Here is a 16,255-nt window from a genome sequence, read left to right as displayed (position 1 = left end):
CCAGCAAATCATTTCCTTATGTCCAGGGGCTTTTATTCAGTGTATTCAGACCACATGAAAACAAAACCAACCTGGGCCCAGAGACAAATCACCACTGGAGAATGTTCTATGGTCTGACTGAGACTGCGTGAGCTGAAGCTGGACTTTTTCTGAACGTTATCTATAGCTCAGGTTGGAGAGAAGTAATTTGTAAGGCAAGGAGAGAGATATTTAAAGCAAACAACCTTTAGTACCTAGATTCTTCCTCTGATCAAGAGATGGGGGTCACAAGGGCCTTTTCTCAAATGCTATGACTGTTTATGATTAGGATTTTAACATGCGGTCCCCGGTTTGGTGTTCTTCACTTCCAGCCATTATTTTAGAGTGGTTTCTAAACGAAACCATACAGCAAATGAAGAGGTGCTGACAGCGCCCTGCCAAGCCATATTGGAGCCCGAACCAAAAGGAAAGATGTGTGCCCTGGCTTTAAAGGAAGCGAACTCATCAATAAGATTTTCAAAATCTACTCCTCTCCTCATGCTTTCAAACGAGAGAATTGCCATGTTTGACAATTTCTTCTGACCAAGTGACCACCTTAAAAATTTTTAACTTAAGCTGAGGTAAAATTATAATAAATTCTGTTTTGGTATAAATAACATACTTAATCTTAAAATTATGTGAGTTTCAATACAGCTACTTTTCAATTTTTCAGTATTTTTGCAACTAGTTTAATGTTTTGGAAAAAAATTAACCATTAGAAATTACATGGAGCCATGTATATAAGTAGGGGAACACATTTTTCCCTTTGCTTCAGGCTCCAATACGGCTCAGCGCGGCACTGATCTTTAAAAGTTCCATATTTTGTTCATCATGGATTGTCTGGCAGTAATTTTGATTAAAGTATTATTTTATGTTGTTTAGTGAGATATTTGATGTCCCCTTAAATTGTGTGCCCGAGTCAAGTACCACACTCACCCTGGCCTGGGCCCTGGGTGTGATTCCCAAGGGGTAATTATCAACTATACCTGCCTCTCTCACCGAGGGGGGGCCAGTGCCCACACTACAGTTCACTCGGCCAGTGCAGCAAAGTCTCTGCGACTCGGTAACTCCAATAAAGATTATAATGGGACCAAGGATATTTATTCCTATTGTTATAAATTGATCTTCTGCATTGCTGGAAAATACCACATCCCTCTTACATCTTGTTTTTTCTTTGCCAGCCAAAGATGGGTTGACTTTCTAAAGTCATTATTCAATGGGAACCAACTTTTCCTAGTTCTGTTTTTTTTAAACTAAAGTTCACTGGGGTGACAACTGTTAGTAAAGTTACATAGGTTTCAGGTGTACAATTCTGTATTACATCATCTATAAATCCCATTGTGTGTTCACCACCCAGAGTCTAGTCTTCTTCTGTCACCATCTATCTGATCCCTTTCACCCTCATCTCTGGTAACCACTAAACTACTATTTTGATCTAGAACCTTAAGAATCTCCCAGGCTGATATCCAAAGCAGACAGCCTATGAGAGAGATGGAATCCAGAACAAAGCTCACCTATCTCGTTAGGATCCCTGGTGTTAATACTGAGACACTCTCTAACACTCCCTCTCAAACCCATTGCATCAACACCCAGAACTCTGTGTGAGCGCAGGTTTTGGTAACCAGAAGTGATTGAAACACGAAACTATTTAATACCCAAAACTGATGATTAATGAGAGTGTGAAAGATCGAACTATACAAAAGTCAAACAGTGACAAGATTTTTCAAGGCAGAAGTTAGTGAGCTCAGGATGAAATGTGCCCAGAGCAGTAGGATGTAAGGCATGCACAGCTCCACGATGACAGAGGAACAAAGAAATATGGGCATGTCATTCACATGGCTAGGAAACAAGTTCTAAGGGATCAGACTAAGAAATCAATTGTAACAGTGCTGAGACAGACACGGTGATGGAGGAGGGTGACCAGAACGGTCATCACAAAACGCCATGGCACGGTGATGCTGAGCTATACCGTTGGTGGCCTCGGCAGTGGCGGCAGCGGTTCCCGGATCCAGAGGAAGTGTGCTGGCTGCTAAACCTAGAGGAGGGGGTGGGGTATTTTCTGATTCACCTACACAGCAAAAAATCAGAGCAAAGAAAGGTAAAAGGAAAAAGTCCCAACTTCTGGTTGATTTTAGTTTCTACTGAGGAAATTAGAAAAAGTAACTGAAATGGGTTATTGACTTCTCAAAATCAGAAAAAAATAAAGCATATGCACTGACAAAAGGTCAAAAGCACAATACACCAAAGCCAAGAAGCTATATACAAATGTAAACCCATTTGCTCTCAGAAAGAGCTAGGATACAACTCCTTCGTAATACAGTGACAAGATCAAGGAAAAGACACGGAACAGAGGGAAAAGCCACCCAGAGGCTAGTAACAATCCATACATTAAATTAAACGTTTGAAAATTTAAAGATGAGTATGAATTAGATAATGAAATAAATAAGTCACTTTGAAACAAAATCGAAAGAGCAACAAAAATTAATATGAGGAGGGAAAACCCTCAGCCCATTTTAGAGGGTAACTGCTGCCCAGCCTTGCCCAGTCATGCTGCAATGGTGAGTTAGCCCGCTGCCCTTTTACCTTCCCTGAAATCAGATTATCCCTGGGCTTGCCAGGTGGATCCCGTTAATCAGACTCTCAGGATCCGCATTCATTTTCGTTGCTTTTCTTTTGCTTTACCTCACAGCCCAGTTATTGTATCAACTGCTGTTTGCCAGCAAATAGAATGCACAGATCCCCTTCACAGCAAATGCATAAACAGGAAGCTTGGCAGTTTGAAACATCACATCTGAAAAAGGTACCTGCAGATTGCTACAAAACATCTCCCAGGTCCTGCAGGCTGTGCCCCCCATCTCCCCACTGCCCTGGGGCCCTGCAATGCAGGAACAGCCCCTACACTCACCATCTCGTCCTCCAGGCCCTGCAGCCAGTGATGCTCCCCAAGAACACTTCTTCTTCAGCTCCAGCTGCTGCGTGCGCTCCATGGAACGGCGCATCATCGCTTCCAGCCGCTCCTGCCCAGTTCATGCAACAGAGAGCAAGATTAAGCCCACAGCACTGACTGCCGCTCCTCAGTGCTGGGGGTGAGTCACCAAATGGGGCTCTGTACTCAGCATCAAAGCCGCCCAGGCACACGTGCTCTCCCACCAGCCACAGTTCTCAGTGGGTGGAGAATAAACAATGCGGCTGGTGCTGCTCCCAGCCCCAACACCTCATCCCTGGGCGAGGCTGCTGCAGCCAGGCCTCCATTTGTTTAAGAATAATGCCAGACAAGCATTAACTCCTTCAGGCCTGTCTCCAGTCCCGGTTTTCCCCACTTAGTAGAACTGGAATCGTGCTCTGGAACCAACTGCATGCTTTTTGGCTGAAAACACAGAAAGCATTCTGATTTGAGAAAATTTAAATTAAAATAGAATTTGAATTTTATACCCTTAAGCCTAACTTTTTGGGGCGATATAATGACTTTGAGATCTATTTTGCAAAGCCCCATTTTCATCTCAGAGCTTCTTAAAGGGGAATCGATTGTTTTCCACATTGTAACACTTTTCTGCTAGTTTCCCGAGGATAATGCTACATATTTCAGAATTTACCAGACAAAAGTAGGGAATCTTCCAGCCCAAAATAAAGCATCTATGCATTCTAAGTTAGGTGGGAAGAAGAACTAAAGCTTTTAGCCAGAAGAGAAAAACAAGCAGGCTCTCTCTTAGCAGAACGTTTACCAAAAGCACCCTCCTGTATCAATCACCCCAATTTGTCGCTTTCATAAAGTTGGGCCTGACTACTGGCAAATACTTCCTTGACACTGGAGTTCCAATTCCACACTCCCCATCGCCCCAATGACACTGCAAATACCAAACCCTCTCCCTGCCTCCACTGGAGGAAGACAAGCAAGGTAAACAGTTACACTGACATCCCTGGCCCTCACCCACCCCCAGGAGCTCCAGGAACCAGGAGAATCCTAGCCCAACTCCAAAGCAAAAAGATACTCTCTTCTGGCTTAAATAAACAAGGTAAATTAAGTTAGAGCAGCACCAACCGAAAGAGCCGCGACTTAGAGTCAGGGAAAGACTCCCTTATTTCACTTACTAGAAACAGAGAAAGGTCACTTAGGAGATGCCGGGATCTATCCCTTTACCTACACCAGAAGGATGAGATAAGCATTCTCCACATCTTGGCCTCCTCTGCATAATTTCTCTCTGAATAGCACTTTGCTAAGAGACAGCCTCTCCAGGGACCTGAGAGCAGAAAGTGTTTTATTTCCTTCTGTAAATCTAAGATTTGTATTTGCTCTAGATTTTGGCTGAGACTCTGTAATCATGAGCATGCATTTCCTGGCAGAGTCTTTTCCTCACGACCCTGGCCTATTAAATTCTGCCAGCCAACCCCGGGGGTCTGCCCAAGGAAAGCTAGGGGCATGGAGGGGCTAGAACTTCACTACTGGATATTTTAAGTATGGTTGCTTTGACTGGGCTGAATAGTAATTAGATGGACTTAACATAAAGTGTTTAACCAATGACCTAATTTAAATGTTGAAACCTTTCACCTCAGAGTGAATTTACTATTCAGTGGGTTATGGAGATTTCCTACATGCCAAAAGGACCTCACAAGATAGTCCCTCATCTACTAGGAGACCAATGAGAACAAAGAATACCAAGATTCGCCAGGCCAACATCACCAGCTATCTATAGGGGCATAATTAGAAGGAAATCCTCTACCAAAGCTAGACCTACTCCTAGACTCTTTAGTTACCTTTAGAAAAAATACCTCCATCCAACCCCAATCCACTGAGCTGCTCTAAATTCCACCATTAGAGATTCATTCCTTTTCATAAATAGGCTTATGAAGATGAAGCTATCCCTAAGAGAAGACACAATCACTTTGTGTCACTCACTATTGGAGAGATGATAAAAAAATAGGTGGCAACTAAGCTCCATGTCAAGGGGACTTATAGAACTCAAAGTCGTCAGAATGGGGTAATTCAAACATGTCAAAAACAAAACTGGCGCCGACCTGGCCCGGTGGCTCAGGCGGTTGGAGCTCCATGCTCCTAACTCTGAAAGCTGCTGGTTCGATTCCCCCATGGGCCAGTGGGCTCTCAACCACAAGGTTGCCGGTTCAATTCCTCAAGTCCCGCAAGGGATGGTGGGCAGCGCCCCCTGCAACTAAGATTGAACACGGCACCTTGAGCTGAGCTGCCGCTGAGCTCCCAGATGGCTCAGTTGGTTGGAGCGCATCCTCTCAACCACAAGGTTGCCGGTTCGACTCCCCCAAGGGATGGTGGGCTGCACCCCCTGCAACTAGCAACAGCCGAGCTGTGTCCTCCACAACTAAGATTGAAAGGACAACTTGACTTGGAAAAAAGTATTACACACGTGTGTGTGTGTGTGTGTGTGTGTGTGTGTGTGTGTGTGTGTGTATCTTTCTATCCCTTCCCGTGCTAGAATGGAAAGAGTCCTGGATATGGGGTCAGGACATATGGATTCAAGTCTCACCTCTGCCTGCCACTTTTTAGCCCTGTGACCTTGAGTTAATCGTTTAACATCCTTGAGCATCAGTTTCCTCATCTCCCAAATGGAGATATTACCCATATGAAACCACTCAAGTCTACAAGGTAATGACTAGCATAGTAAGTCCTGAGCCAATGCTAACTGAATCCGAATCTGAAGAGGAAGATTATTAACAGGGAGTAGAGCAGTGAGTGGTTCCCAAACTAGAGTGAGCCGGCACCAGAGTTCCCGGAGGGCTTGTTAGAACACCACTGCTGGGCTCTACCTTCAGAGTTTCTGATTCTGCAGGTTTGAGGTAGAGCCTGCTGCAAATTTGCATTTCTGACAAGCTCCCAGGCTATACTGGTGCTGCTGGTCCTGGGGCTGCACTGTGAGAAGCACTGGTTAGAGGAAAGGCTGAGCATGAGAGAGCTTGAGAAAGTTCAGTCACATCAGAAGAGCAATATTAATAAATATTGGAGCTGCATTCCGCATACCACAATTCCTCCCAAGTTCTGGTTCTCTTGATGATCGACAGAGGATGGGGAAAGAGCAAGGTAGATTCTTGTCCCTAGAATGTCCTCTATTGGGTAGGGCTTAGTAGAAGGAAGGAATGAGGAGATCTCACCCTTGACCCTTTGAGCTCTGGCCCTAGATCAGCCTGGATGAACTCAGAGGACGGGCAATCATGACCAAGTGACCTGCTGAGCTGGCCTAGCGGGACAGCACCATAAAAGGCCTCCAGCGGGGCATGGCCCAGGCAGCTCCGGCAGGAGTGGAGGGCTGGCTGTGCCTTTTCCAGTGCCCTTACTAAACATGTTCTGGGGATGACAGTGTGGGGACAGGCCCCCAAATGGTCCTCAGCAGGACTCCACAGAGGATCTTTCTCTCGACAAACAGACGTCCACATTTGACCAGAAAGCCCAATGCCCTCGGAGAGGTTAGCTCTCAGCACAGTGAAAAGTTTTGTTTAGGTAAGTTTAGAAACTTCTCAGTTTACAGCCTGGTGGGTCTTGTTAGGTATCGAGCAGTAAGAGTATGTGAAGTTGTGATGTGTCAGTAACTCGTAGAGGTGAAGCTACTCTCTGAGTGAAGCGTTGCTTGGTTATTAGTTTAGCATGAGGAACATGAAGTTGGCTTTGTCAGATTCCATTTTCCAGGGCCTCTAGTCAGGAAGCTATACTCCCCAAGTGGAGAATGGTGAGCACACTGTGTTGTCAGCCCTAACCCAGGTAAGTGACAAGGGCTTATTCCATAAGCTCGATTCTTGGGGCGTGTGAGGGTTGGAGGAACCCACCTTGAGGAGAAAGCAGCCTCTAGTGAGAGAATGAGCTCAGACTCAGGGTCTCAAGTGGACACTGGACCCCCGCCCCCTTCTCCAGGATAGGCCTGAGCAGCCTTCAGACCTCAAGACCTCTGGGAGCCAGGCTGTCTGTGTTGCCCACTTCTATGTTGGCAGACAGGAGGCCTCCTGGCCAAGTCTGGAGCTCACCCGCACAGATGTGAGGAGTTACGAAGAGCAAGATCATGGCAAGCTTAGGGACATGGAACCAGGGCAGGGCTCGTGGGGGAGGGGAGTCAGCAGGCCTTTTATGAGCTCCTAGTATCAGATCCACAGAGGTAGGACTTGGTAGGCAACCCAAACACTTTCCAACAAGCTAGAGGGGCAAAATGGGCTGCAATGGAATGAACCATCTTCCTGCAGAAGTTTCTCCCTGATTGACAGAGAAAGAGAATGACAAAAAGAACTGAAATGGAGAATCCCCACAGCCACGTGCCAAGGAGGCAGCGGCCCTCCTGAAGATCTCCTTGGGGGCAAATGCAGAGGGTTTCCTTTGCAAAGGGGCTCTTGTAGTGCAGACGTATCCATCCTCTCCAAAGATCACCCGGGAGAACAGCAAACAGGGCTCTGCACGGGCACAGCGCCGAAGTCAGTGAGGTTAACAAGCCATCTGGGTGTGGAAAGTCCCTAAGCTGCACCTGGGTCTCCTGGGGCCCTGAGGGTGGGAGCAGAGGCAGAGGGAGGCTGCTGCCGCCTTGTGTTGCTGCACAACCACGGGAGACTCAGCTCTCAGCTCTGCCCTGCTGTGTCCAGGGAGAAGAGGGAAGCAAGCCTGGCTTGTGTCTGTGCTGACGAGGGTCAGGCAACATCCCCGTTCCCCACCATCACCATGTTAGTGATGAAAAGGAGCACACAAAGCAAATAAAAACATATCTGGAAGAGCAACCACTAATGATTCAGCTGCATCAGGGCCATCCATCTGGCATGATATTCCCTCATCTGCAAGGGTGGGGGTAGTCCGATAGCTTGATTTCAAATGCCTTCGGCACTACCGTTCAATAAAGAAAAATTACAGACAGAGAGTGCCTCAAAGGCGGACCCCTGTGCCACTGTCACGTGTGTCACAGGCTTGGGAAGTATCTCCCATGACTACACAGTACCCCTCTCTTCCTGGAATCAACAATCCCACAGGATGTCAGGAATCAAAACAGAGACCCAGGAGGAAGGAGACAAGCTGTGAGTCAAGGAATGGAGGATGGGAAAAACCAGATGAGTCCAGTGACTCATGACAACTGCACACAGGCTGGGAAAACAGAGATCTGTCCCAGGTTACTGAAGCAGCCTAGCACGCTGTGGCTTTTTTCCTACTTTGTACCATTACCTTTTCTGGGTAGCTCCCTCTTGACCTTGCTTCAGAGAAGGTCAGCTGAAGTAACCGAAGGGAATCAAACATTTCTAGCATTACTCTGTGCTAAGTGCTTTGCTGGGTACTTTCAAAAGTCACCTCCTTGAATTCCTGTGACCACTTCTGTTTTGGGCCTAGAAGACTGACTTAGAGGGTCGTGGGGGGCCGCTGGGTATCAGCTGCCTGCTGGGAGAGCTGGGATTTGCACCAGGAACAAATGAAGCCACACAGTGACCAGGCTGCAGCTAGCAACGATGAACTCGAGCTAAGACCCTTACTTAGACTGTCATTCGCTAAGAAGAACAAAGAAATCTCCATGTAAATGAACACTTTGTGGGCAAAGATGGGTGTAGTTGTGTGTGTGCATGCATATTTGTTTTTTCAAATTAAAAAAAAGAGGAAGAGGTAAATATCATGATAAACCATTCAGAGATTTAAAAAATACTGAATGTATATTAATGTTTCTCTATCCTGTAGTGTTGGCGATTAACAAACCTCTATATTGTTCATACTAAATGATGAGTCATTATACCTTATGAATAAAAAATGATCATCTCCTGATACAAGGCTATGATTATAGCCTTAAAATACACTTGTTAAGAAAATCTATATCCCAAATATGCTTTCTAAATATATTTTCAAAGTTTAGTCATAAAGGACTCTGTAGGGGTAATTACATTCCATTTCTTTTAAAAAAGGTAAGTGGAGAAAAAGGATGATTAAAGCAAGGAACTGCATTAAAATTTAAATATACTAGCGTTTTTGTATTTGAAGGTAGACTTTGATTTTCCAGTGGTGAATAACAGGATCAAGTTCTCTTCTACCCTCACAGCCCTTTCTCTAGCTTCCTGTCTGCCCTGCAGGCACGGACCCCCAGCGTAACCCCAGGTCTACATTCCCCAGCTCCTATCCACATTCCCCTCCGAGTCCTAGAGTCAGAAAAGGTTAGCCCTGGGAGAGGCCTTGGAGACTGCCACACCCAACCCCCTTACTTCAGAGACAAGCAATTCAAGGCCCAGAGAAGCCCACTGGCTGGTCCAAGTTCACACAGCAAACGGACAAATCTCTTCATTCCTATTCTGTGTCACGCTGCTGAAAGAAGGCATGGGGAGCTGCCAAGGAGAGAGCTTAGGAGCAGATGTCTCTCGCGTCCCAGAAGTGGGCAGGGCACTGAGGTGCCCTAAGCACCAAGCCCTCCGAGCTGAAGAAGCAGCCTGGGGCTCCGGGACCTTACCTCCTCCTCCCGGAGCTTCTGTTTCCTCTTCTCTTCCACAGCAGCCCTCTTCTGCTCCTCCCGCTGCCGCTGCTCCTCCAGTTTCCGCCATCGCTCCTCAATTTGCTTTTCGTACTGGAGCTTGGCTCTTTTCTGCTTCTCCAGGATCTGCTGCTCCCGGGCAGCTAGGGAAAGGAAAGTGGAAGAGAGGTGGTATTACCAGAGCCCCCCACATTATTTGAATCAAAACCAGAAACACAGAAGCAAGAGACCAAGAATGAAGTCTGCTGGGCTCTTGGGCTGCAGTAACTGAGATGAGGGGTTCTGGGATCTCGGCCACTAGCTGGGTGACCCTGGGCATGTTAACCACATAGTCTCTTTGTTTTGGTTTCCTCCTCTGTGCAGTGGGGACTGTTACATTTGCATCATCAGTATTATGAAGACAGAATGAGACAATGCAGAGAAAGTGCACAGTAAGTGCCCCTCCAGCGGGAGCTGTTTCTATTGTTGTTATCATTAAGTGAGACTTGTCACACTGGCTAAGCCATCATATATACACTGGTTGAGAAATGACTTGCAAGGGTATGTTCATTCAAAACACATTAACTGTGCACACTCCACGCCCCAGACACCGAGCTAGGCAAGGTGGGTAAACACGAATAAGACCGCCTTCCCCCATGAGATAATTCCTAAAGGGGCCTTAACGCCACCTGGTCGAGTCAGGGAAGGGTTTCCTGGAGGACGCAACGCCTGAGCCCACCAGCAGGAGGCAGTGAAGCAGAACTTGAAAGCTGCTCATTTGTCTCAATTCAGTGGGGAAATCACTACCTATTTACGTCAGAGCTCCCTGTGGGGACACACTGTACTTATCCACCTATAGCCTATGAGAGATAAGACAGCCTTTCTCGACTGTGTTCCTCATTCTAACACAGAAAACGTCTTAATGTTGATTTCTCACTTTTCCCAAGGATGGCCCTTCTGGATGCCCTGGTGAGAACCTGAGTGAGCGCACACAATGGGTACTTGAGGGGTGGGGGCAGCGACTGGTTCTCGTTTTTGTCCATGCTACCCACAGCCACAACACAGTGCATGGAACACAGCACAGGCTAAGTGTTTGCTGGGACAGAAAATGAACTGTTCAGAGAATTACTGAACTGGGACCGTGCCAGCCACGGTGTGGGCTCCCCAGTTCTCCACGTTCATCTAACAACTGTCCTAGGTCTCTTCCAATTCAGTCACAGATTTCTAAGGCTCCCTAGATAAGACACCACCGTATCTCCACTTCATTGGACCTAAACAGACAAAGGGCACAACTTACCAAGACATTTTTCTCTTTCTTCTCTTCTTTCTTTAGCTAGTCTTTGTCTTTCATCGGATCTTAAAAACCCATCCATGCCTAAGAGAAAGAAAACACAATCAAACACTTCTTCAGTCTTTCCCTATCTGTTGAGTACCAGGGGCTGTCGGGCCTGCGCCCTGGGTCTGGCCACAGGCACACATCACCCACCACCAGTGCTTCGTTCTCAGAGGCCTGCTCTGTCACTCCCCACCACACACGGCCTGCCCTGGGAGCTGAGGGGCAACACCCACAACTTCCACATTCACCCACCAATGCCAGCCCCAGAGAACCAAGCCCTTTCCCTATTCCTGTAGCCCTGGGCTTGGCCCTGGAGGGCTCAGAAAATGTTACAGGTGACAAGAGGCCTGGCAGTGTGCAGAAAAGCCCACCAGGCCTCCTCTCGCTTGGCGCCCAGGGGAGGGAAGCGCAAAAGCAGACGCCAAGATGACACAGATAATGTGAACATTCTACCATCTGGAAGCAGCCGACTGCTGAGGGACATGTGTGAGAAGTACAAAATCCAGTTAGATTTCATTTCTCCAGTGTCACTCTTAGCATTTTAGAATCACAAAGAAGCAATGTAATGTACTTCTATTTGTCATTTGACTATCTACAAAAAATAAAATGGAACAAATGGTGGTTCCCTTAAAATGTCTGGGAAGCGTCCCAGGAGCTCCTCACCTCCATCCATCTTCTACAGGCCTCTAAAGGGCATTCTAAATAAAAAATGAATGCTCTTCGTGGTTGTTTTAGGATGAGAAATCATTTAGTGCTCTTGGTCACAATCGGTCACTTGTATTATTTATACCATGTTCCAGGACAACATTTGGGAGAAGTCGGCTTGAGTGTTAGCACAACCAGATTCACTTTCCCAGGGCCCGGGCGCTCCTCTCTGGCAGCGTCACGCGCTGACGTCACAGTGCGCCCGCCCCTCTCCGGGAGGCTCCCGCCCTGTCCGGGGGAGGGGCCTGGGGGCCTGGACTGCAGTGTAGGGCACGCGCGGATGGAACGATAAACACCGCATTGTCACGGTTCCCCACCAGCATCTGCTTTTGCAGCCTGGATTATGGCTCGGGGATATTAACGCTGGCAGACAAGTACTAGAAAATCAACCTGTACTACAAGTGCCACTCCCCATGTTTGTTTTCAGTCAACGCAATCATTACGAAGCTACCAACAACACAAACGGCATGAAAATTATCAAGGCCTGACTTCTCAGCTTATCACTGCCGGCCCCCCACAATCGTACCCCAAACTCTCTTCCCAGCTTGACCTCAGCACTGCACCTTTCTTCCAAGCACCTCAAAGCTCAAAATGCCCCCTTTCCCACACCACCTCGGCACCTGTTTAAACCCCACACACTTTCAAGACCCCACAGATCCCCAGACCCCGGGATGCACTGTGCTCCCACACGGAGGCGGAACCCTAATTTCATTCTGCTTGGTTATTGTGTTCTCCTCTAAGTCGGTGTCACTGAGGAAAGACAGGCTACGGAGCCACCATGGTGGCTTAAAGCATCTCTGCTTCACACAGCTCAGGCCACTGCCCTCCACCCACAGTGGCTCCAAGGTGCACACACAGTGCTCAAAGGCAGGCATGTAGCCAGTGGAAGGGGAGCAGGGAGAAAAGGCAAGGTTCTTCTTCTCTCTAAATACTTCCAGGCTCTAGTCTCTACCTCATGACTTTGATTACTAAGAATATGTTCTGTGAAAAGTTACAAAGAAAAGTCTACGAGCCCTGGTCAGATGCTTCTGTCAGCGCCCACATCTACTCGTCCACCCAAGCAGGACCTGCACCTCACTCTGTATTGCCCAGGCCACCTTCCAGGTGTTACTGGGCTTGCCCGTTTCTAAGGTACAGCCTGAGAACCACTGAAATAACAGGAGGCTGTTATTTCCAGCGACTTGGATGATTTTAGGATGCCCCCTTGTGGGCACTTATAAAAGTCACACCTTCAAATCGTGCTTTCCAGAAAATCTTCATTATCGTGCTAACAGTTGTCATCACCTGCTTTGTCTTAACAGGCGACAATCGAGCAGTGACTGCAAACCAAGTGTATTGCTTGGATTTAGTTGGCCCAATCACCCTATGACGATGGAGGTACTCCCACCATCCTCATCTTATAGGCGCAAAAAGGAAGGCACAGAGAGGTTAATTAACTTGCCCAAGGTCACACCATCAGAAGTGGAGAAGCTAGGTTCCAATTCAAGAACCTGACTCCAGGACCCACACTCTTAATTACTGCTTCCCTCTGTGGCTCTGCAGCACAGGAGGAAGTGTAATAGCTTGATTTTGGTTCCCATGAATGGAAGTCGTGACTCAGTATCCAAAGCAGGAAACAAATCCCATCCTCGTCCCACGAATGAGCCTGCAAATTGGGGGAGAAGTGTGTGTCTAAGTCATTACAGAAGTATCAGGGCCGGTCTGGTGGCTCAGGCGGTTAAAGCTCCATGCTCCTAATGCCGAAGGCTGCGGGTTCAATTCCCACATGGGCCAGTGGGCTTTCAACCACAAGGCTGCCGGTTCGACTCCCTCCAAGGGATGGTGGGCTGCGCCCCCTGAAACTAACAATAGCAACTGGACCTGGAGCTGGAGCTGAGCTGCGCCCTCCACAACTAAGACTGAAAGGACAACGTGAAGCTGAACGGCACCCTCCACAACTAAGATTGAAAGGACAACAACTTGACTTGGAAAAAATCCTGGAAGTACACACTGTTCCCTCAATAAAGTCCTGTTCCCCTTCCCCAATAAAATCTTCGAAAAGGAAAAAAAAAAAGCTATTGCTTGAAAAAATAAAAAGGAAGTATCAGCAAGCACTACTGGGAGCCAAGCAATGGCTGGCTGGGCACACACGTGGCCACTGCCTAGGTAGGCTAACTGTTTGCTTCCTCTTAAACTGATGGCTTGGAAATGTTTGCTCAAGGATGCTTTAGCTAAACTAATGATGCTGGGTGGGGAAGAGGGGTCGCCAGAGAACCCTGAGGACAACTGTGGCAAGCAATTCTGCCTTGGCACCACTGAGGGGGGTGGAGTGATTTGAACAGCCCAACATGGGTAAACCTGGAGTTTCCGTGCTTTCATAAGGCAGCCATGAGCCACATGTGGCCATTTAAATTTAACATAATCAAAATTAAATGCAGTTAAAAGCTCAGTTCCTCAGTCACACCGGGCACACTGCAGGCTCTCACTAGCCACATGGGTTGTCGGCCACTGTACTGTACAGCACTGAGTGAGGCCTGGTGGCTCAGGCCTGTATTCTCTTCCTTCACGTTTAGCTGCTCCGGGACACATTTGGATAAGGAATATCAGAGTCCAATCGGGTTGAGTTTTGTTGAGTGAGTAGGGCCAGGGGAGTGCCTCATCCCTCCACTAAGCATCTGCCTCTCCCAATTAAAAGAACTGTCAAACACTCTAATGTCAAGGGAAACAAAAGAAAAAGTAAACGAATGGGACTACATCAAACTAAAAAGCTTCTGCACAGCAAAGGAAACCATCAACAAAACAAAAAAGGCAACCAACCGAATGGGAGAAGATATTTGCAAATGATATTTCTGATAAGGGGCTAATATCCAAAATATCTAAAGAACTCATACAACTCTACAACAAAAAAATAGTCTGATTAAAAAATGGGTAGAAGAGCTGAACAGACATTTTCCAAGGAAGATATACAGATGGCCAAAAGGGCACATGAAAAGATGTTCAACATCACTAATAATTAGGAAACCGCAAATCAAAACCACAATGAGCTATCACCTCACACTGTCAGAATGGCTATTATCAACAAGAAAAGAAATAACAAGTGTTGGAGAGGATGTGGAGAAAGGGGAACCCTTGCGCACTCTTGGAAATATAAACTGGTGCAGTCACTATGGAGAACAGTATGGAGGTTCCTCAAAAAAATTAAAAATAGAACTACCATATAATCCAGCAATTCCACTTCTAGGTATTTATCCAAAGAAGAAGAAAACACTATAATCTGAAAAGATATATGCACCACCAAGTTCATCGCAGCATTATTTTCAATAGCCAAGATATGGAAAGAGCCTAAGTGTCCCTTGATAGGTGAGTGGATAAAGATGTGGTACATACGTACACACAGTGGAATGCTACTCAGCCCTAAAAAAGATGAAATATTACCGTTTGTGACAACATGGATGGAACTTGAGAGTATTGTGCTAAGTGAAAAAAGTCAGGTGGAAAGGACAAAAATGTATGATTTCACTCACATGTTGAATATAAAACAAAAGAGAAATAAATGAACAATCAAAACAAAACAAAAACAAACTCATAGAGACAACAGATTGGTAGTTACCAGAGAGGAAAGGGGGTGGAGAGAAGACAAAAGGGGTAGGTAAAGGAGGTCAATTATACGGTAATGGATGGAAACTAGACTTTTGGTGCTGAGCGTGCTACAGTATATACAGATATCAAATTATAATGGTGCACACCTAAAACTTAAATGTTGTTAACCAATGTTATCTCGATAAAAACAGAAAAGAATTGTCAAGTGAACGTTTCCAGAATATCCACCTGAAGAGAAGCCAAATAATTAACTCACATCTCCAGCTTCCACCTGGAGCCTCCTGATGACCCTCCGGGGGCCCCTGCTGAGAAGCCCCGGGCTTATCCTGGGGGAAGAAGGGGTGAAGCACAAACCAGACAGCCCCTATCTGTTAGGGGCCATGGACGTGATGAGTGACAACCACGGACCAGGACGGTCAGAGGCATGGAGGCAGACTGATGAACAGACCCAGGAGGTTTTATACTCAAGACTTAATGTTGAATTCGGTTCCAAAAGGAAGCCTTCTTTCTGTATGGACCGAAGTCCTAAAGTGTTTAGTTTTCCTACCCAATCACCCTTGTCCCCTGTATTATATGTGTACACTTGTCGTCTCTCTGTTATTAAATCAGAGATCCAGTTTTATCTCCAAACCCCATGAGAACAGATGGAGAACAGTGCTTGCCAGGGGGTGGGGAAGAAGGGCTATCAATGGGCATCATGAAGGGTCCTTGCGGTGATGGAAATGTTCTAACATCCTGGCTGTGACAGCGTAGTACAGCGCTGCCAGGTGGCACCACCGGGGGAAAGTGGGGCAAGGGCACGTGGGATCATTGTGTAGTGACCTATTGCTTATAACTATGTGAATCTACAATGACCTTAAAATACAAAGTTTTATTTAAAAACATCTGGCCTAGGTGTGAAGCCCTGGGAGTGAGCCAAAGACAAAGAGGGAGCAGAAGAGGTGTCCCACCCAGAAGGACAAGGGGCAACCATGGCAGAGGCACCTCTGCTCCATCCCTGACGCAGTCATGCTTCCTAGGACAACACCATTCAGGTAGCGTGCACCCCTGAAATGGAAGCCCTTCCCTAGGCAATTCATTCCCACAGGAAATGAGACTGAAGCAGGAATACTGACCTGCTAAACAACTATTTTATGTTAACAGAACAGCATAAAATTCCATGCTTCACTGATTTGCTCTAGCTTGCAGTAACTTCCCGTTATCCTTG

General features: G+C 46.8%; 1 protein-coding gene across 10 annotated transcripts in view; it reads right to left on the bottom strand.

Annotated features, from left to right (window-relative positions):
- The window catches only part of MAP7D2 (MAP7 domain containing 2), a 106,382-nt gene that overhangs the window by 49,597 nt on the left and 40,530 nt on the right, over nucleotides 1-16,255 (bottom strand). For 6 of the 10 annotated variants that reach the window (XM_081043497.1, XM_081043499.1, XM_081043505.1 and 3 more), the window contains exons 2-5: nucleotides 10,726-10,803; nucleotides 9,429-9,592; nucleotides 2,924-3,035; nucleotides 1,988-2,086 (exon numbers count right to left, since the gene is read on the bottom strand). In XM_081043497.1, coding sequence (XP_080899623.1) covers nucleotides 1,988-2,086; nucleotides 2,924-3,035; nucleotides 9,429-9,592; nucleotides 10,726-10,803 — 453 coding nt within the window. Of the gene's footprint in view, nucleotides 1-1,987; nucleotides 2,087-2,923; nucleotides 3,036-9,428; nucleotides 9,593-10,725; nucleotides 10,804-11,427; nucleotides 11,447-16,255 lie in introns of those variants that run through there. The other 4 variants (XM_081043500.1, XM_081043503.1, XM_081043501.1 and 1 more) reach the window with 3 other exon arrangements.

The sequence above is a fragment of the Rhinolophus hipposideros genome (assembly GCF_964194185.1).
Source record: "Rhinolophus hipposideros genome assembly, chromosome: X".
NCBI classification, from domain to species: Eukaryota; Metazoa; Chordata; class Mammalia; order Chiroptera; family Rhinolophidae; genus Rhinolophus; species Rhinolophus hipposideros.
Note: the sequence above shows the minus strand (reverse complement) of the source record. Positions and strands in the feature narration are given on the sequence as shown.